Source organism: Coenobita brevimanus, chromosome 80, assembly GCF_032717465.1.
Source record: "Coenobita brevimanus isolate Jiangsu-jjx chromosome 80, ASM3271746v2, whole genome shotgun sequence".
Classification (NCBI taxonomy): domain Eukaryota; kingdom Metazoa; phylum Arthropoda; class Malacostraca; order Decapoda; family Coenobitidae; genus Coenobita; species Coenobita brevimanus.
This window is the reverse complement of record NC_137033.1, coordinates 49,188,670-49,208,639: the sequence shown is the minus strand read 5'-3', so window position 1 is coordinate 49,208,639 and position 19,970 is coordinate 49,188,670. Positions and strand designations below refer to the sequence as shown.

Genomic DNA, 19,970 nt, shown 5'->3' with positions numbered 1-19,970 from the left:
TTCCGCTTATTCTAACTCCAGTTTGAAATGTCTCCCCAAAGAAAACAGAAATATAGTCTGCTGGTAGCAAGATTAAGATTTTTAAAACTACCTCACTGGACTTGAGGCGTCAATACGTTGATAAGACCAACACCGAAATCACATTCATTTTAATGCCACAAGATATATTTTTAACAAAACTGGGAAAGGTTTGCATGTCGTTGCATGTCCCTGGGCCGGATTTATAAACAAAATTAATATCAATTCTCTGTCGTAGCCTATGTTTTTTTCGCACAAATGACCAAGAGAGTGCAGGATCCTTCCTGTCTCTTGTTCTTCCTGCAAAAACAGTTCTTAGCTATGTAAGGATAATAATTATATCTTTATTTTTCAGGACCGAAAAGGAATGAAAAGAGCGGATTCTTCCAATGTTTCACGATCTTCCTTTTAAAACAAGCCTAAGTTACGACAGGGAAACTAAATATAAGCTTATAAGTCTCACTCCTGATCCACACCACCTCTGGTTTGCCAAGGCCACTCGTCACACCACACCGCACCACACACCACCCTCAACCCCTCGCTTCTCGCTACCTATTATGGTCATCTAAACGTGGGCCGAAGAGTCTTCATAGCACCCTTTCCTTAGCGATAAAATTTCTATATTTCACATTAACTTTTTCAACGCGGCGACGTCGGATTTTTCAGGATAGCAGAGCCGCGCGTAGTAGTGACGCGGTTACAGAAAACTTAACCCCTTCAGTTCTTTCTCATGCTGACTAATATACCCTGGAGATTTTTTAAAATGTCACCATTGTGAAAGGGTTGATATTATCTGGTATTAAGTAAATGGATTTTAACGAGCCAGATGCAAAACTGCACTGGTAAGCAAGAGTTGGTAGAAAGCTTCCAAAGTTTATGTGAAGATCCTCTGCCCTGTATTCTTTTTACTTCATGATTAATTATCCCTACAAATTAATCTCTCTTTTAGTGATATAACACTGGGTCAGCTAAATAATACGTTATAATCAAGGCCTCCAAGCCACCTCGTCATCGCATGCTTAGATTTGCAACGTTATACTGTACTCTTTGCCAAAAGCATGGATGTAAGAATCTGAAAGGAAGCATCACAATATGTGGTGGTTGCACGTCTTTCAGACCCACAGTAGCGAGATGGCTAATAAGTCTTCATTACAGAGGTATTTAACTGACTCTGATATTACTTATGGCCATTCTGCAAATACTTATATTCCTGTAGGTTGTGTTTAGCATCTCATCCTCCTACTTTGTCAACTGATGTAACAAATGACAATATTAACGTATTAAAAGCAGCAATCTATTGGTACGGCAGAGGCGCCAAAAAAAAAAAAAAAAAAAAAAAAAAAAACTGACAAAAGTACCATCCTTTCTCTCCCAACTTTCATATTTATTCTGCCTTTAGTTACCCTTCTTGTTAGACCTTGCAACGCTTTACTATTCCCGGTAAATCCTTCTTCAGAATTTCAAGTATGCTCTGCTGGCTCCGAGGTCTCTATGCCTTCATAAGCTCTTGATTCTGCACAAGGGCCTTATTCCCCAGTGTTCTCGTTACATCACAAGAGGCTCTTCTCATCAAAGTGGGTACGAAGGCTTCAAGGACCGTATTCTCGTCAGTTAATAAGGCTCCCTAGTTGACGTTAATTTCTGCGTCCGATCTCTCCTCACAAAAGTAAAATCGTCTGGCCGTATCATGAATAAATTAAAGGTATAAAAGATGTCCGGCTACAGAGGGGGAAAAATGAGACCGTTCCTATCCACTTTACAGCGAAAGGTGTCCTCTGAGGCGAATAATTCGCCTGACAATAACAATAATGGAATAAAAAAGAAATTCTCTCTCTCTCTCTCTCTCTCTCTCTCTTTGGGGAGGTGTGGGTCTTCCTAAGCATGCCTGAATAATCTGTTGAGTGTGCGAATGGGAATGTGGAGGGAAAAAATGTTGGAATGTGTAATGGAGACTGTTTCTCCTACCTTCACTAGGAGAGCTGTTCCCCACTGGTGTATAACTGTCCAGACATTGTCAAAATAAGACAAAATATCACCGTACTCTCATAAAAGTTTCTCGCTAGTCTAACGTAGCTCCCCCCCAACCCTTTATAAGAAAGTTTTTTTTTTTTTCTTTAAAGTGTCCGACTCTGGGCAAAGGCTTCAGGGCCTATCTCAAGGCCAAATAGTCCTCCTACACACCTCCACATGTCACCACTTCGGCGCTAACACCCACCGTCCATATTGAGCACATGCTAGGGCTGTCTCATATAGGAGTGGTGTACTGGTATAAGCGTGGGTATTTTTACATGTAGGCGGGTCTTCTGGTAGATCAGTAAAGTCTACACTTCACGAATATCAAATCCTCAAACTGTTCCCTGTCCCAGCCGGGATTAGATCCTGGGTCCATAAGGACTGCATGCCATATCTCTACCGATTCAGTCACCACCTCCCCCAAATATCTATCTATCTATCTATCTATAGCCCGACGCCCTAATCCCGCAAAGGGTGGCCGCAGACAAAACGCCTCCAAGTCGCTCTGTCACCCACCATTTGACTACCCTCCCCCCACCTCACCCCCCCTCCCTCATATACCTCTCAACTCCATCCCTTCACCTCATCCTCGGTCTACCCCTCCCTCTCCCTCCCTCCACCTCACCTACATACACCCTCTTAGTCAGTCTTTCATTCTCCATTCTCTCCACATGTCCAAACCACCTCAGTGTATTTCTCCTTATCTTCTCAACCACATCCACATCCACCCCACAATGTTCCTTCACTTCTTCATTCGTCAACCTGTTCCTCCATGTCACTCCACATGCTCCTCTCAAGTAACTCATTTCCATTGCTCTCAATCTTGACTTGTTCCCCTCTTGCAAGGTCCACGCCTCGCTTCCATACGTCAGGGTAGGGATCACAATACTATCATGCAGTGACTTCTTAACTTCCATACTCTCCTCCCTATTTCTCATCACTGCTTTCAGTGAACCAACAACCTTCCTTCCCTGCTGTACCCTTTCACGGACTTCATCCCCCAAAGTTCCATCCTTACTCATCACACTACCCAAGTACTTGAATGCACTCACATTCTCCATATCCTCACCATCCAACTTCACTGTACATTCTGTGACTTCATTCCTCTCAAACACCATAACTTTACTTTTGTTTACATTAACTTTCAGCTTCCTCCTCCTACACACTGTCCCAAATTCATTCACCAAACCTTGCAACTCCCATTCATCTTCACTCAACAATACTGTATCATCAGCAAACAGCAACACCGGAATCTTCCAAATCTCACCCTCATTCATTAGAGCCACCCCCACATCCACTGCCCTACCTTGCACCTCCTTCACAACCCCATCCATGTAACATCACACAACCCTGTTTCAGTCCCACATTGAGATCAAAGAATTCACTCAGCTCACCATCCACTCACACTGTAGACCTAGCTCCTTCGTATATACTCTTCACAGCATTCAACGATTTCCCCTCCACCCCATATATTCTTCATACCTTCCACATACCTTGCCTATCTATTCTGTCATAAGCTTTCTCCAAGTCCATGAAGGCAGCATACACTTTCTTTCCCTTCTCTACATACTTCTCCACTAAACATCTTAGAACAAATATCTGAATACTACTATACTAACAAATATACTAACAGTAAAATGCGCTTTGTGAGCGCGTAACGAGCGAGCGAGCATTTGTACATACGCCTAACATCATAAATTCATGTTGGTGTAAACTTTCAACATTTCTGGTGAGGTAGGTAAACACTATCAGAACTGAGTTAAAAAATACTTACTTTCTCATGTTTTTTCTCTCACGTCCTCTCTCTCTGGATGCGCTTCTAGCGAGGCGCCGTAGTATTTATCACACGCGCAATATTCAGTTCTCTGCTCCTGACTTGCCGTGTCAACGAACTGCGTTGGTAAACGCTTGGCTATTGAGAGAATGATAAAACCCACTCATGGGGTGATTACCTTTGCTGATTTCACCAACTAAACACAAAAAAAACGTTCCTGTAAAACTATGAGCGTAATATCCGATATTTAACTGTTAGAATTCACGCAAGAAAATACAGTGTTACAACAGGAATCTGATTTAATTCGATTTCATAGTGAAGCATGTCAACTGAAGCCCTCGGTACATTCCCTTGGAAAGATGGGATTCCATGGGGTTTCTTTGGTCTTATGAGTAAATATATAGCTAACAACAAAATTTACTGAATGTATCTACTACCCGCTGAAAGAATATCTTCTCTATCTCACATAGCAGAAAAGTTATTAGCCTCTGAAAACCATCGCGATCAGGCCATGTCGTGTTGGGCCGCTAATAATTATCTCAATTGAACATTAACATCGCTTCACTACGCTTGTTCACTTCGCTCGCTGTGCTCGCTCGTTTGTAATCAGGACAACTGAGATTTTGCATGTTCAATCTGTTTAATTTTTTACATCACTGTAGACTCTAATCTTTAAATTATTCAGTGAATAACTTTGATACTCAAATTATTGTTCTGTATTTTAATGGTGCTTTATGATGCAGAAAGGCAACAATACAAAGAAGCACAAAATACAAAGGAAGCAAATAGCAACAGGCCTATTGAAGCTGCTTGCTACGGAGAATACTATTGCTAAAATACCTACGACTACCAGTTGCAGGCATTAATATGTTATGACAATAAGTGATAGTTATATACATTAAAATACAGGTAACACTTGTACAGTAAGTCATGTATGGCGTACAAGGAAAAGTCGTGCCATAATTCGAAGACAAGGAAAGTCGAACACATATTCTAGTTCTGAAATGTCCATGCATCTAGAACAGAGTATCCCAGTCACTGCAGGTATTTCATGAACACGCAGTATAACCAACCTGAGCCAGTTATGTGACGTCATGAAGTTACCCACGGAAAGATAACCACTTGTATGTATGCCGGAGATTTGAGAGAGGGCATCAGAGAAGGAGAGATGGGGTTACAGTAGGATAACTAGGTGGCTCGCCGTCACGCTACGTTACATTGTTACACTTTCAGCACATCTTCATATAATTTTGTACAATAAAACTCCGTAACCTTAAGAAGTGACTATAACTCACCTCACTTAAGATAAAATGAATATACAGAGCCGGAAAGGTGTGTGTGTGTGTGTGTGTGTGTGTGTGTGTGTGTGTGTGTGTGTGTGCGCGAGAGAGAGAGAGAGAGAGAGAGAGAGAGAGAGAGAGAGAGAGAGAGAGAGCTCCCTATACTCTAGAGTACTTGACGACGCACCATTTTCCTTGCAGCGGCCCACACACTCCACTAGTGATACAGGTGCAGTCAGTCATCACGATACAGCTTACATTCTCTCTCCGTCTAATCTTACCCCTCGGCCAAGTTCATCGATACAGTTACCTGATATTCATTCCCTTCCAATCTGTCTCCAGACAGTCCCTATGGCTTTAAAATTAAAGCATATTGGTTTCCCATAACCAATGGAGGCAAAGCATAAAAACATATTATTAGCTTAACTGTACTGCCTAGAACTCTCAAAGGGCCATTCTCATCAAGAGATACTAACATATCGGAACAAGGATGCAGTAGCAATTCTGAATATATCGTCAATGGTCTCGGCCTATTCTAATGGAGTCTACGATAACTGTATCCTCAGTGAATGGAGGCAGAGCACCATTCCGCCGCTTGTGAATGGAGGGATGCTATGGATTAACTTGCATTCCGCTGCCTGTGGACACTGTATCCAGGTAACTGCACCACGTCTGCCCATGCAACTTCACATAGGTAAAGGTCCTCTCCATTAAGTCTCAAGTTTCTAGGTCCCGACTCAAATGGGACTATCACTTTCTACTTCGGCACCCACAGGAAATCCAGTACACAAACAATTTGATGTGTCCTCTATTAAAATACAGTCTCTCAAAGCACAAGTTATTTACTTCATGCACATCACCTGCACAACACAGCAAAACAACTCAAGAAATGCACTCTCAAAATGCTCGACTGAAGTGCCCCGAATCCTGTGGGGTACATCAGGTTCACATGGCCTTGGGCAACATCAACAACAACAAAAACTTCATAACTACTATACCTCATACCAATTAATCTGGCCTGGCATGTATGGCAACACTGCTCCTGCCAAGATTCTGATTGGCTAGAGGTGTTTGTTCGATTTCGTTGTTGCTAAAACTGATTCTCTGTTTATTATCAGATGTGATACTGCGTTTGTCGACAATACAATCGTCAAAAGCAATAAGAAATCCGTTATATACTTATCAACAATGAAATTTTCGTATGAAGATAGAGATATTGAGTCAACAAAGTATTATGTCAAGGTCAGCATTCGAACTATTCCTTTAAATCTCCGACACTCCTTAATATAACAGAAAATTAAGGAAACCTGCATAATCTATGCGTTGGTATAACACATTTAAATTTTAAGATCGGTCCGCACCCTTAAATCGTGCCACAACTCTGAATAATTAAAAATTTTAATGAAAAGACGAGTTCTGTTGAGAGGGAGGTTTGAAAAAATCGCGAGAAATCAAAGTAGGCTAAAGGAAAACTATATCATTATATATCGTCTATTATCACAGTACGGACCGATCTTAAAATTTAAATGTGTTATACCAACGCTTAGATTATGCAGGTTTCCTTAATTTTCTGTTATATTAAGGAGTGTCGGAGATTTAAAGGAATTGTTCGAATGCTGACCTTGACTTGGACTGTTATAATACTTTGTTAACTTAATATCTTTATCTTCCTACGAAAACTTCGTTGTTGTTAAGTATCTAACGGATTTCTTATTGCTTTTGACGATTGTATTGTCGACAAACTCAGTATCACATCTGATAATAAAGAGGGTATCGGTTTAAGCAACAACGAAATCGAACAAACACCTCCAACCAATCAGAATCTCAGCAGGAGCAGTGTTACCATACATGCCTGGCCAGATTAATTGGTATGAGGTATAATGTCCCACCATTACCAGTACCTCATGATCACCATCATCAGCACCAGCCCCCTAGTGTTTACCTACAGTACAATGAGAGTGAATGGTGCGTAGAAGGGTCGGATGGTATGGCATCTGCATCAACTCTGACCTTAAATATAATCGTTCACTAATAATATTCCAATTCTCCCACCAAGAGATACTTCCAACAGCAATACCTCCAAATCACCAGTAGCCCACCATCACCAACATTATGCCAACAGTATCACTGTGGTACTGCATCATCTAACAGTATCACTGTGGTACTATATCGCCTAACAGTATCACTGTGGTACTATATCACCTACCAGTATCACTGTGGTACTATATCACCTACCAGTATCACTGTGGTACTGTATCATCTAACAGTATCACTGTGGTACTGCATCATCTAACAGTATCACTGTGATACTGCATCATCTAACAGTATCACTGTGGTACTATATCACCTAACAGTATCACTGTGGTATTATATCACCTAACAGTATCACTGTGGTACTGTATCATCTAACAGTATCACTGTGGTACTATATCACCTAACAGTATCACTGTGGTATTATATCACCTACCAGTATCACTGTGGTACTATATCACCTAACAGTATCACTGTGGTACTATATCACCTAACAGTATCACTGTGGTACTGTATCATCTAACAGTATCACTGTGGTACTGTATCATCTAACAGTATCACTGTGGTACTATATCACCTAACAGTATCACTGTGGTATTATATCACCTACCAGTATCACTGTGGTACTATATCACCTAACAGTATCACTGTGGTACTATATCACCTAACAGTATCACTGTGGTACTGTATCATCTAACAGTATCACTGTGGTACTATATCACCTAACAGTATCACTGTGGTACTGTATCATCTAACAGTATCACTGTGGTACTGTATCATGTAACAGTATCTCTGTTGTACTATTTCACCTAACAGTATGACCGTGGTACTGTATCACCAATCATTATCACACCACATGTTACATTTATCGTCTAACAATATCACTATGGTACTGTATCACCTAACAGTATCACTGTGGTATTGTATCACCTAACAGTATCGCTGTGGTACCGTATCACATAACAGTATCACTGTGGTGCCCTCAGCAACTCCTCCATCATTATCATCATCATCAAAACCATCTTTTCCATCAGTTCAGAAAAAGAACAGGAGAGCAAAAAAGCTGGACAATTACTAAACAGAGTTCCTGATGTCAAATATCCGTTCAGTCATTATTAAAACCTTCAAAATTCTTGATTCCACATCACAGGTCAAACGATTCACACAAAACTGCGTGTCATAGTGACTGTGGGACAGAGATCATTCCGTCAGCTGCTAAGTTAAAGTAGCGCAAACCAGGTCTTGTACTGTACATTGTTGCATCTTGACCATTTTGATTTATTCTCCTCTGATGAGAGTATAGGTAGCGCTGGACAGGTGCAAGTAGAGAGTCAGATATTAACAACACATTAACTCCAATATTTACAAGTCCATTTATGGCCGGCACCACGTAGGTACGTTTCACTACTCAATTAAAAGGCAGGGATTCTAGGGTTACTCAAAACTATCTCTTCGTTTTCCCATTTATTCTACTGCCCGCTAGAAGCTGTATACAATTTATACACTAAGTCAAAAGCAATAAGTTCGTTATCCAACTCAGCAAACTCAAAGTCCCGTGACTGCTGTATGGTCATACTGAATATTAAGTGTTAAATCATAACACCTTACAATAGTACTCGTCCCTACAACTAAAATTCATAAAACAAGTAATTAATCACATGTGTCTTACACGCAGTCAGACCCCCGTTCCACAGTGATCTCAGTTCTTACACAAACGTTTATCTTTAGTCGTCACTTCAATACAACTCTTAACCACGTTAAACTATTACCTCTCGACTGCCAAATGTTCGACACACATTACATAATAACACTTTAATAACACCATGAGCATCATTCTTATAGTATCATTATAACATCAGTCACTGTAACATCAGTCACTATAACATCACTTCATTATAGGATCATTTAATCAAGGTGTCACTTCATGACAACATCATTTCATCGTAATATTACAGAAATAAAACTATACTTCATTCAATATATCAATGACTATCTTACTACTCTTAATTATTAGGGATGCACCTTAACACAACTATCTGCACTAGCTCTATATCATTCTATAATAAACACATTTCACCCTTAAGTAATTTTCCACTTTACTTCATCATTGAGCAACTAAGCTTACTTTATTATTATATTCTTTATCTGGCCGTCCTATTATACCCTACCACGTCTCTACAGTATACTTCCGGTATTTTCTCAGTATATTTAACTCTTCTACTCTTCTCTCTTCCACTCTCTTAGTGTAGGCATAACATAACACAATACAATATGTAACTACGGTATGTAACAATATAGCTATAGGTAACAATATGTAAAGCAGGTAGTTATGTCTGAGTTCTCCAGGAAGAGACTACTACACATCCCCTTAGCTGGACGAATCAAGAATGCCAAACACTCCTGATCACGTGCTGGAAATATGACCGACACACACACACACACACACACACACACACACACACACACACACACGCACGCACGCGCGCGCGCAAAGGTATGCACACATACGCCCACACACTTCAGCCGGAAACTAGAGGGGAATTAAGTCCGATATCACATGTAGGAGTGTTAGCAGGAGAGGAGAGAACAAGAGTTAGACAAGGAAAGAGCAATAGGGAGTAGGAAAGTGAGAGTAAAGTAGGAGGACTGCTGCTAGCATAAACTGCTACTAACCATAGGCTACACGGGCCACGCCAAGTTCTTAACTTTTATTCATATAACTGTTTCACAATAAACCCCGTCGACCCAAATCTGCCTTATTTCATCATCCCACTTAAAATACATAGAGGATAACGTAACAGAGAAGGCCTACACTGACATCTCCTACAACGCCTCACCATTACTCGCTATCCTAGTGCCTCTGCCATCCACGATGCAACCAGATAACCTTCTCTATAGAATTACACCTCTTGGCAACGTCTAACGCTGCCACCAACAATATGTGGTATCTTGACCATAATGTGAATCTTGAGACTGATTTTAGTTATCGTGTAGTCGAAGCCAGGAGAAGTTAAATATGGATACAGGGTCTTGACTGTAGTTTATCTTCGAGGGAAAGTTTAAGTTGAAATACTGTGTGTATTACATAGGAACGTATATTTACTAGCCAAGTTCTCGTTGGACCCCTCTTCTCCTCTTCTCTCTACAACCTTTCGGTTCTATAGCTAGCACCCCTTCTGACCCTCTAATTCTTCCTTCCCTGTCTAGGAGGGCTTTGGTCACGTGTATAACCCATAGGTATGGGTTCTAGAAGCTTGTGTGTGTCTGTGTGTAGGTAGCACTTCTGGTGCCCTCTGGCAATCCTTTGGTTAACTCTTGCTGACATACTTCCCTTCCCACTGAAATCGCAAACAAATTTCCCTTCCCACCTAGCTTGAATACCTTTAAGACTACACATTTGTGTTCCTGTCTATTATGATTTGTATTATTATAATATGGAGTCCTGACAACATCTCCGCACATGTAACTGCTTCATCTATCAATTTATCATTATTTCTACTCTCCAATATTGGTGCCAAAAACTACCAGTGTCTTACCAATATCAGTCAATATCAGCCTCAGTATTTACCAAAGACTTGGAGATGTACAGTTCATATGAAGGGTGGGATGGAAGACATCCTGGCAAAATAGATTCTGTACAAATGACTACCAGTACCTCACCACTACCACTACCAACACCAGTACTTACCTTCAACCTGCAGGTGTATGGTGTGTATGGGGGGACAGATGGAAGTACACTATGCAAAAAGTGAATACTCATAACTAACAACACCTCACCACAACACCAGTACTCACCTACGACCTGGAGGTGTATGGTGCGTATAAGGGGTGGATGGGAGGACACCTGGCATTGGTAGGTACCCTCGTCGTGTCTCTGCACGTACCGGATGCGCAACTGCCAATCCTCAGGCTGCGCGAAGACTAGAGCGAACCTGCGCGAGGGCAAGAGCGAAAGGTCAGGTCAGGCTAAGTTAGGTGAGGGAAGAGATGATAAGTCAGGTGAAGGACAACAGAAAGACAGGTTAGGCCAAGTAAAGGACAAAGGGAAAAGAGGTTAGGTCAGATGAAGGACAAATGGAACAGAAGTTAGGTCTGGTGGAGGAAAAAGTGGACAGAATTTAGAGCAAGTGAAGTAGAAAAGGAAGAGAGGCTAGGTCAGGTAAGGGAAAAAGGAGACAAAGGGAATGTCATGCGTGATAATGTCATGAGGTCAAGTCAAGAAATGTGCAGGAGGTCAAAGGGGGAAAATGGAAAGTAACAGAAGGTATGAATAGATGCTGGGCAATAAGTCTGGTACAGTAAAAGGCAATAGTCCAGTGAGGGTCGAGATATATTTTGAGGGGCAGGAAGTGAGACACAGTGAAAGGAAAGAGTTGGGGTAAGTTGAGGGCGAGGTTGTCATGTAAAGGATATACGTTGTAGTGCCCGGAAGTGATAATGAGTTGTATCTAGTTCATTTTATATGACCAAAAGTTCGGTAAAGTGAGAGAGTGTGGCCAGGCATGGCTGTTTCCATGCGGACGTGACCAGAACATAGATTAGTTACCTATAGTAGGACTCGCGCAATTTGCGGCTGTGGTGTGCCCGCACCTGTGTACAATGGTGCCACGTTTCCCCAACTTGCGATATGAAACGGAAGCTATTTATGTACAAGGCATCACAAATTCGATAAATTCAGATGAATAAAACTTACACTTGTGTATTTTGATGGATGAATCAACAGTAATATTATTATGCATAAAATATTTATACAGTAACACAGAAACATGGCATACATATTGTACAGTGTTGCTAAAAGAAATTGTAGTCACTTTTAATGGTTTTTAGCGTAGTTTTAGGGTGGGTAATAATATCACAGTTATGGATATAAGATAATGAGCCTGAAAAAAAAAAGAAATATGCCAATATCCAAAGTAAAAGAAATAATTCATGTAATTCTTGTGAGTGGCAACACTTACACACCACAGTCTGGCCTAAGGTAAAGTACGTACCTCCGTAGACCCAACCATAGCTTGTACAGGTGTTGCTAGGGAAAAATGCTCACATTTACCGGCTTTTACAATAATTTTAAGGACGAGGAATAATCACATTTATAATCATAAGCTAATATGTAGGACAAAATAGTAGGCATATGCCAATACCGAAGTAAAAAAAAAAAATTATTCACTCGCGAGCGGCAACACTTCCACACCCAGTCGGTGAGAGAGAGAGAGAGAGAGAGAGAGAGAGGCAGGAGAGGGGCATGCATTGAATGCCATGTCGGCATCACTAAATATAACAAAACCAAATTAACAAATGAAAGCACAATTATAAATAACTTATAAAAGAATCAAAAGTACTCAGGGTGGCTCACATTTCGCGCCAGGAGAGAGAGAGAGAGAGAGATAACGGTATAGAAAACGTGGCAACACTGTACAGAGGTGCAGACCACACCACAGCCGCAAACGTGGGCGAGTCCTATTATAGCTGCTAAGTCACTTTTTTTTTCCTACTGTAATTTACTAGTATTAAGTCTCTTTATAATATAAAACTCCAGTGAGATGGGAACAAGTGCCTTTGGTCATGTGATCCAGCATAATGTACGCGTGCGCAAAGTGATGTAAAACACGATAATTTTCATTATTTTTCGATGTAAGGGTATAAAGAGAGAGAGGTTATTGAGTAATTATTGTAACTAGAGAATGTTATTTATTTTTTATTTTTTTTTGAGTAATCGATGGTAAGGGGGAAAGGCATCACACTGAGTATCACGAGTCTATAATAATAAAGATCTTAAATTGCGTACGCCGTCATCCCCCGCTCCCTCTTGCACCACGCAGTTTTGGCGTGTCTGACTCGCTCACCGGCCGTGATAGGTGGCAGATGGTCGGTACTGTCGTCATCCTCCCCCCCCCCCCTCCAAGGAATTCTCGGGTCTAAGTGTGGAGGTCTAAGTACCAGTGAGTGAGTCCAAGTCCAGGCGTGGAGATCAAGGTCCCAGTGTGGAAGTTAAGGTCGGGAGTGGCAGAGGACTGGACCAGTGAAATTTGTGCTCAAAGGGACGATTATGAAGAAACACATTGGACTGGGACAGAGGAGCTATGTTTTGTGGATTTGATATTAGGACCATATAGAGATATATTTTTCGAACAATGTGCCAAATGATTCATGTTTAATCTGTAAAGCAAGTAGCTGGGGAAGATTTCTACCTTTTGGTCTTGTTAATACACATTTTCTCCCACTCAAACTTTATTGTTTGTATAACCCTTGAGAACTGGTGGTATAGAGCTTACCTAGTAGTTTATTAATGTGCAACTTAGAAGCATTCTGGGAAACTGCGAAGGTTTGGCTTGGGTTGGCCTAGTTGGAGACTAGCCCCGTCATTTTGGCATGCTACCATTCTTAACTTGGCCACTTGAAGTATAATAAACGCAACCGAAAAGGCCGCTAATGGGAGAGAGTCTCCATCAGTCTGAGTTCCTGACCGTTCCAGCACACAGTGGTCATCAATAGTGACTTGTTTTCTGCCCCTTTTGACCATGTAAAAGTCTGGATCGCAGGGGTGACAGTACAACGTCAGGTCAGGTGGAGTGAAAAATATTAACTATAAATACCATGGTAGTGCTGTTAGTATGGATGGGCAAGAAACAGCAAAAACAGCAACTCAGTAGGAAGATAGGCAAATTTTTAATTGATATTCGTATTGGCCATGTGAATTTGTGTTTGTATGCTAAAAATGAAATAATTTGAGCCATGCACACACGAGTTATGGCAGGTTAAAAACTTGAAACAAATGCAAATTTTGTCAATCTTCTCATTTCTTAGCTCACTTAATCAGAGAAAACTACGTATGTACAGTCTATAAGATCTCCACCATAAGACTCGTTATCACCAGGGGTAGTGCAAAGACTAAGCACTTTGTAATTCGACAGAGTAAAAATCTCATTCCGATGCCATTAATAATGAGATATGAAACTAATAACCCTTTAGAATTTGGATGTTCACGTCTGCAGATTTTCGGATGCTCAAGTCTGTAGCTTTCTCGTGCAAGACATATTATTGGCATGGCAGTGCTAGTAGGGATGGGCAGGAAACAGAAACAACAGCAAGTCAAAATCACAGCAAAGAAAGAAAATTTAGCAAAATTTTAGTTGATATTCAAACTGACCATGTAATTTCGTGTTTGTCTGCACAATATAAAGTCAGCTGAGCCACACACATGCAAGGTATGCCAGGTTAAAAACTTGAAAAAATGTCCAATATTGTCAATCTTCTTTTTTCTCCTCAGTTTCTTAGCTCACTCAATCTAAGAAACAATGCAAAGACTGCCTATACGAAACCCACCGTTAGACTCGCTATCACCGGAGGTAGTAGTGTGACCAAGAGCTTTTGTAAAGAAGGCAATCTTGCCATCTAGCACACAGTTGCCTTACCTAGTACAGTCGACCGAAGAAGTGACGGCAGAGTATCTAGTAGATTTCCGTCAGCGATAAAGCACATACTATATCTTTAAAAGGTGAAACCTATTACGTTAAACTGTTACAAAAAACAAAATGTAGATGCCAGAGCACCGGTATATTTTACATTAGAAGGATCCAGTTCGTTAGTTACGAAAATGGGAAATCCTAAAAGGAACAAACTGAAATTACAGAACTATCGCTTAGGGACAGTCAGGAATAATTTGTGGAGTTCAAATCTAGTATGGTAGCAAGCTTTAATTTTTTAGTAGCGTAACTCTGAAAATAAAAGCGCTTCAACAAACAATTCAAATCAGTCATTATTATTTATAAAACAATTTCCGTTACAATACTAGGGAATAATTTATAGTCATTAATATCGATTTCTTTTTTCTTCATGAACGACGACAGAAAGAGGGGAAGCGGCATAAATTCCTAAGCTACTTCAAGTGGTTATATCAACAAGCAAGAAAGGAGACAACTCTTACTGAAAGACATTCAGTTGTTACACTGAATTTGGCCAGTTTTCCATTAAGAAATATCTCTGAAAGATATAACATACGCCAGAGGACTATCAGTGCCTAAAATATAAAGAAAACCTTGAAAATCTGCCAAGAGTCGGAGGTCCTTGGAGAATGCCATCTTGTGTCATGGCCTATAATCCACACTGTCTAAATGATTGGCAAGAACAAGAAAATACTGAGGTTCATAAATAAACTGCTGAGTTCAAAACCTCCAAATTAGCTATTTCAGTCAAACAGGACAGCGGTTTACTTAAAAAGAAAGATAATACAGGTAAAAGCTAGAACAAAAAGTATGTGCATTTGCATTCCAAGAGTGGTCCTCTTAATTGCCTAGTGTAAGAGAAAAGGGTAAAATGTCATACTTCCTTACGACTGAAATTAATTTAGCGTCAACTGGGGATAAAGTAGCTAATTATTACTATTATATGCAAGGGGAAGACAAGGAATAAAAGGTAGAATAGTCTTGGTGATATCGCGGGTAGGGTACCATTGCTAGGAATAATTTCATTGTTGTGGCATCCATGTTGTTATATCAACATCACAGCACTTGAAAACAGGGTGGTGTACTGGAGTCACGAGTTTTCCTTAACTGGTTTTCGAAGCTGGAGCATCTGTATTTGAAATCCTGGGATCTAAATACTCAGGAACATTTAGTTACACTGCCTGCTGCGTGCGGAGTAATACATTACAGTTCATTCAAATCGGGAAAACTATGTAAGCGTTAATTTCTAATATATATATATATATATATATATATTTATATATATATATATATATATATATATATATATATATATATATATGTATATATATATATATATATATATATATATATATATATATTGTATATATATATATATATATATATATATATATATATATACATATATATATATATATATATATATATATATATATATATATATATATATATATATATATATATATATATATATATATGATATATATATATCCATCATCATCAGTCAATGCAAGTCCACTGCTGAACAAAGGTCATTCCTTACTCTTTCCACAGATTCCTTGACTGAATCAATCTCTACCATGTTTTGCCTGCAAACTTCCCTATCTCATCTCTACACCTCCTGTCTGGCCTTTTTCTGCTACGCTTACAATCTCTTGAAGTCCTGTCATTCAGCCATTTATTCTTGCAACATGAACTGCCCATCTCTATTTCTGTTCTTTTAAAACTTCTATAATGCCATGGTCTTTAGTCTGCTCTTTCGGCTAAGTTGATCTTTTCCGGTCTCTTAAAAATATTCCCAACACTGACCCTTCCATTGCTCTTTGAGAACGGATTAGTTGATTTTCCGCCGATTTTGTCAGTTTCCAGATCTCACAACCGTATGTCATTCGTTATTTAGTATTCATTTCATACATATTGGCAAGCTACTTTACATGATGTCTCTATGTTTACCGAAAGCTTTACAGGGAGTAGACTGTTGCACAAGTCGAACAGGGCGGTACTCCCGAGGTGGATGGCAAGTTGGTGATTGGAAGAGCTGGTTTTCCCACTTCACCAGCCCTCAGGACATGTTCCTGTCAATCTCCCTTTGCTGAACATTTTTCAGTGTTTTCATTAACACAGAGAGTAGTCCAGCATACTCTCATAATACCTCTACCTTCAACTGTACACACCACACTACAAGCACATTAGGGCGCGTACACACGTGTACTTGAACATATGTTGGCAATACAGCTGGCAACATGTTCGGGAACATGTTTACAGCAGTATTTGGACAGATGTATGCAAACATGTTTCAGTGCAGCTTCGAACACTGGCAGCAGAGGTGATGGGATAAGTGTGTCCATACGATGCAGCTGGGTTGCCAACATGGTCTGGACTGTGCTGTTCCCAACATGTTTGCAGCATGTTCGTTACTGTGTTGTTTACATGTTGCCAACACTTGTTTGAGCACACGTGTGGACGCGCACTTGGATACCACACCTTCTATATCCATACATACATATTAGTATTGGCCGCTGCATAATTATGAGCATACTCGGTGGTATCGCGGATTGCCACCACCGGCAGGGTAGGGCTGGTGGCACAGGGTCCTCCTGGTCGCAATCAAGCAACTGTGCCAACAGCAGTTGTTGCAAATACTGTTCATGCTCGTCAGTGGAGATGAGCAGGTTCGGCCTTATATTTCACTAATATCCGTGGTCTTAGTACTAATCTGAATTCCATTAACTTTTTCCTTCAATCAATATCCCCTCTAGCCCTGTTCCTCACAGAAACTCAAATCTCTTTACTGACATACCCCCGTTTTGTTTTCCTGGTTACCATCTCCTTACAAACTTCAGTAACAAGGGTGACACCTGTGGTTATATCAAATCTGAATTTGCAGTTGACACTGTTTTGAATTTCGTTTCATCTAATTTTGATTATTCACTATATAAGCTATCTAAACATTACCAATTATATCTATATAGTTTATCACTCCCCCAATGCTTCTTCAGAACCCAGCGTATTTGACTCCATATCCACACAGTTGACAAACCTTAACCTCACCCTTACCACTGAAATTGACATTTTGGATGATTTTAATGACCAAAATGTACGGTAGAATGGCTATTGCATTCTTTCAGGACTGATGATACTAGTCTAGAATGCAAGTTGTTTGCAGAATCGTTTAATATCATGCAACTGGTAAAACAACCAACCAGAATGCCAAATAATCCTGACCATAATGCCTATCTCTTGGAGATATTCCTGATAAACAATCCAGATCAATACAGGTTAGAAGTATTGTCGCCACTTGGATCCTCTGACCACAATCTTATCAAAACCACATTAGTTAGTTGCCCCAAACCTCCACTTTCTGAACACGTTAGGGTGACCAGATGGCACTTTGATAGGGTAGACTGGGATGGATTTAGAAATTGTCTTGTTGATATTCTATGGCAGTCTCTCTTCTCCAGTGACATCAATTCTACCCAGTCCCATATTAATGACTTAATAAAAGCTGGTGTGGAATCGTTCAAACTTCATACCCAGTCAACAGTTCACTAAAAGATCAGACTCCCCAAAATGGTTTAACAGCAACTGCGCCACAGCAACGACCCAAAAGTTTTCAGAATATAACTTTTACTTAAAAAACATCTGAATTGCACAATTTAAAATTGCCAGAAACCAGGCAAAGGCAATAATAAATGTTGCTAAATCATACTTTCTTCACAACCAAGCATCCAAACTATTAAATAATCCTAATGACAACAGAATATTGCAATCAACTCTCAGTTCTTTCAATAATAGCTTCAACAAGTCATCACCCATTCCCTCATTAAAATCTTCTGATGATAACACTATAAATAACCCACGTTGTAATGCAAACATCCTTGCCAGTAAATTTGCCAGAAATTCTACCTCAGAGGAGGTCAGCCAGAACGTCCCTGTACTAGAACTCGACTCTCCTGAAACTGCTCCACTTAACCCTTCGTACGCTATGTGGGGCCAGATTGACCCTAACACATTTTCAAAATGATGCCATTCAGCCACTTACTGTTTTAGGTATCTAGCGAAACATGACTGTCTGTCTTTGGCCAGTGTATAATCACACAACATTTGAGTGGAAAGACTTAGAGTTCAGGAGTTAAGAGGGCGCAAACTTCACTGGGGGTCATCTGGTACCCCATCTAGCATTCCGTGTAACTTTTTTTTTTTCCATTGATTTGGTTTGGCCATGTGGAGAGGATGGACAGTGAAAGACTGACGAGGAGAGTGTAGGTGAGTGAGGTGGAGGGAGAGGGAGGGGAAGGCCAAGGATGAGATGGAGGGATGAAGTGGAGAGGTATATGAAAATGGGGTGTGTGAGCTGGAAGCAGGGCAGTGAAATGGCAGGGAACAGGGTGACATGGAGGCGATTTGTTTGTGGCCACCCCTTACGGGATTAAGGCGTCTGGCAATAGACAGATAGATATTACTGACCATGTCACTGAATGCTGAGATGTTCTATGGTCGGCAGGGGAGAATCGTAGAAGATCCTTCCATTTCTGATGTTGATACTGGCACCTCCAATGATTTATCTGTGAACCTCCAATGATTTATCTGATGTTGAAATAATTCAGGGGTTTTCTGAATGTAAATGTCAATCTTGTTTATGTTCTGAACAGAGACTCAACCAAATTTTTTGCATCATTTTACTTTCATATCTTTTTTTTTTTTTCTTTTTTATGGTATTATAACTGATAATATATTTAACTATTTTGTTATGCTAAGAGCATGCTGAATGAATAAGAAAGATGTAACATAAAAATGTATGCCATATTACTCATAACATGTGCAGACTTTAATTTAAATTATAAAAATTTTGCTTTCATTAAGAAACACACACAAATAAATAAATAAATAAATAAATAAAAGACAAAAGGGACACAGGGTGGATTGGCTACACATGCCGTGTTCTGGGTAACATATGTACAAAATTTAACATTTGTAACTTAGTGCAGATATGGCAGATGTCAAAAAATTAAGTTGGGATCTTTCGAGACCACAGAGTTCAATTTCCTCCTAATAAGGAACAATTAGGAAATTATTACTAACAACAGGAAATTAAGGTGGAGTAGTGCTGGATCTCAAGGCATGTTGTATCACATGACATATGCCCAATGGTATCAGTGCCATCCCCTCCTGTTTGTTTGCTTTTTGGTCCTCCCATGTCTAACACCGCTGCATTTCTGCAAATATTTCTTACACTTCTATTCATAAATTTTCTAAACTACGTTGCATATAAGAATTGTGTTTATACGCTACTTTTATCATCCCCCGTACACTTACCAAGCACCATACTGTATAACTAAATTCAAAGGAATGTTAGTCTCTCTCTCTCTCCCTCCCTCTCTCTCTCTCTCTCTCTCTCTCTCTCTCTCTCTC

General features: G+C 40.1%; 1 protein-coding gene across 1 annotated transcript in view; it reads right to left on the bottom strand.

The window, feature by feature from the left end:
* The window catches only part of LOC145409358 (lachesin-like), a 206,860-nt gene that overhangs the window by 162,937 nt on the left and 23,953 nt on the right, over nucleotides 1–19,970 (bottom strand). Inside the window, exon 4 of the mRNA XM_080279828.1 lies at nucleotides 10,912–11,048. Coding sequence (XP_080135954.1) covers nucleotides 10,912–11,048 — 137 coding nt within the window. The remainder of the gene's footprint in view (nucleotides 1–10,911; nucleotides 11,049–19,970) is intronic.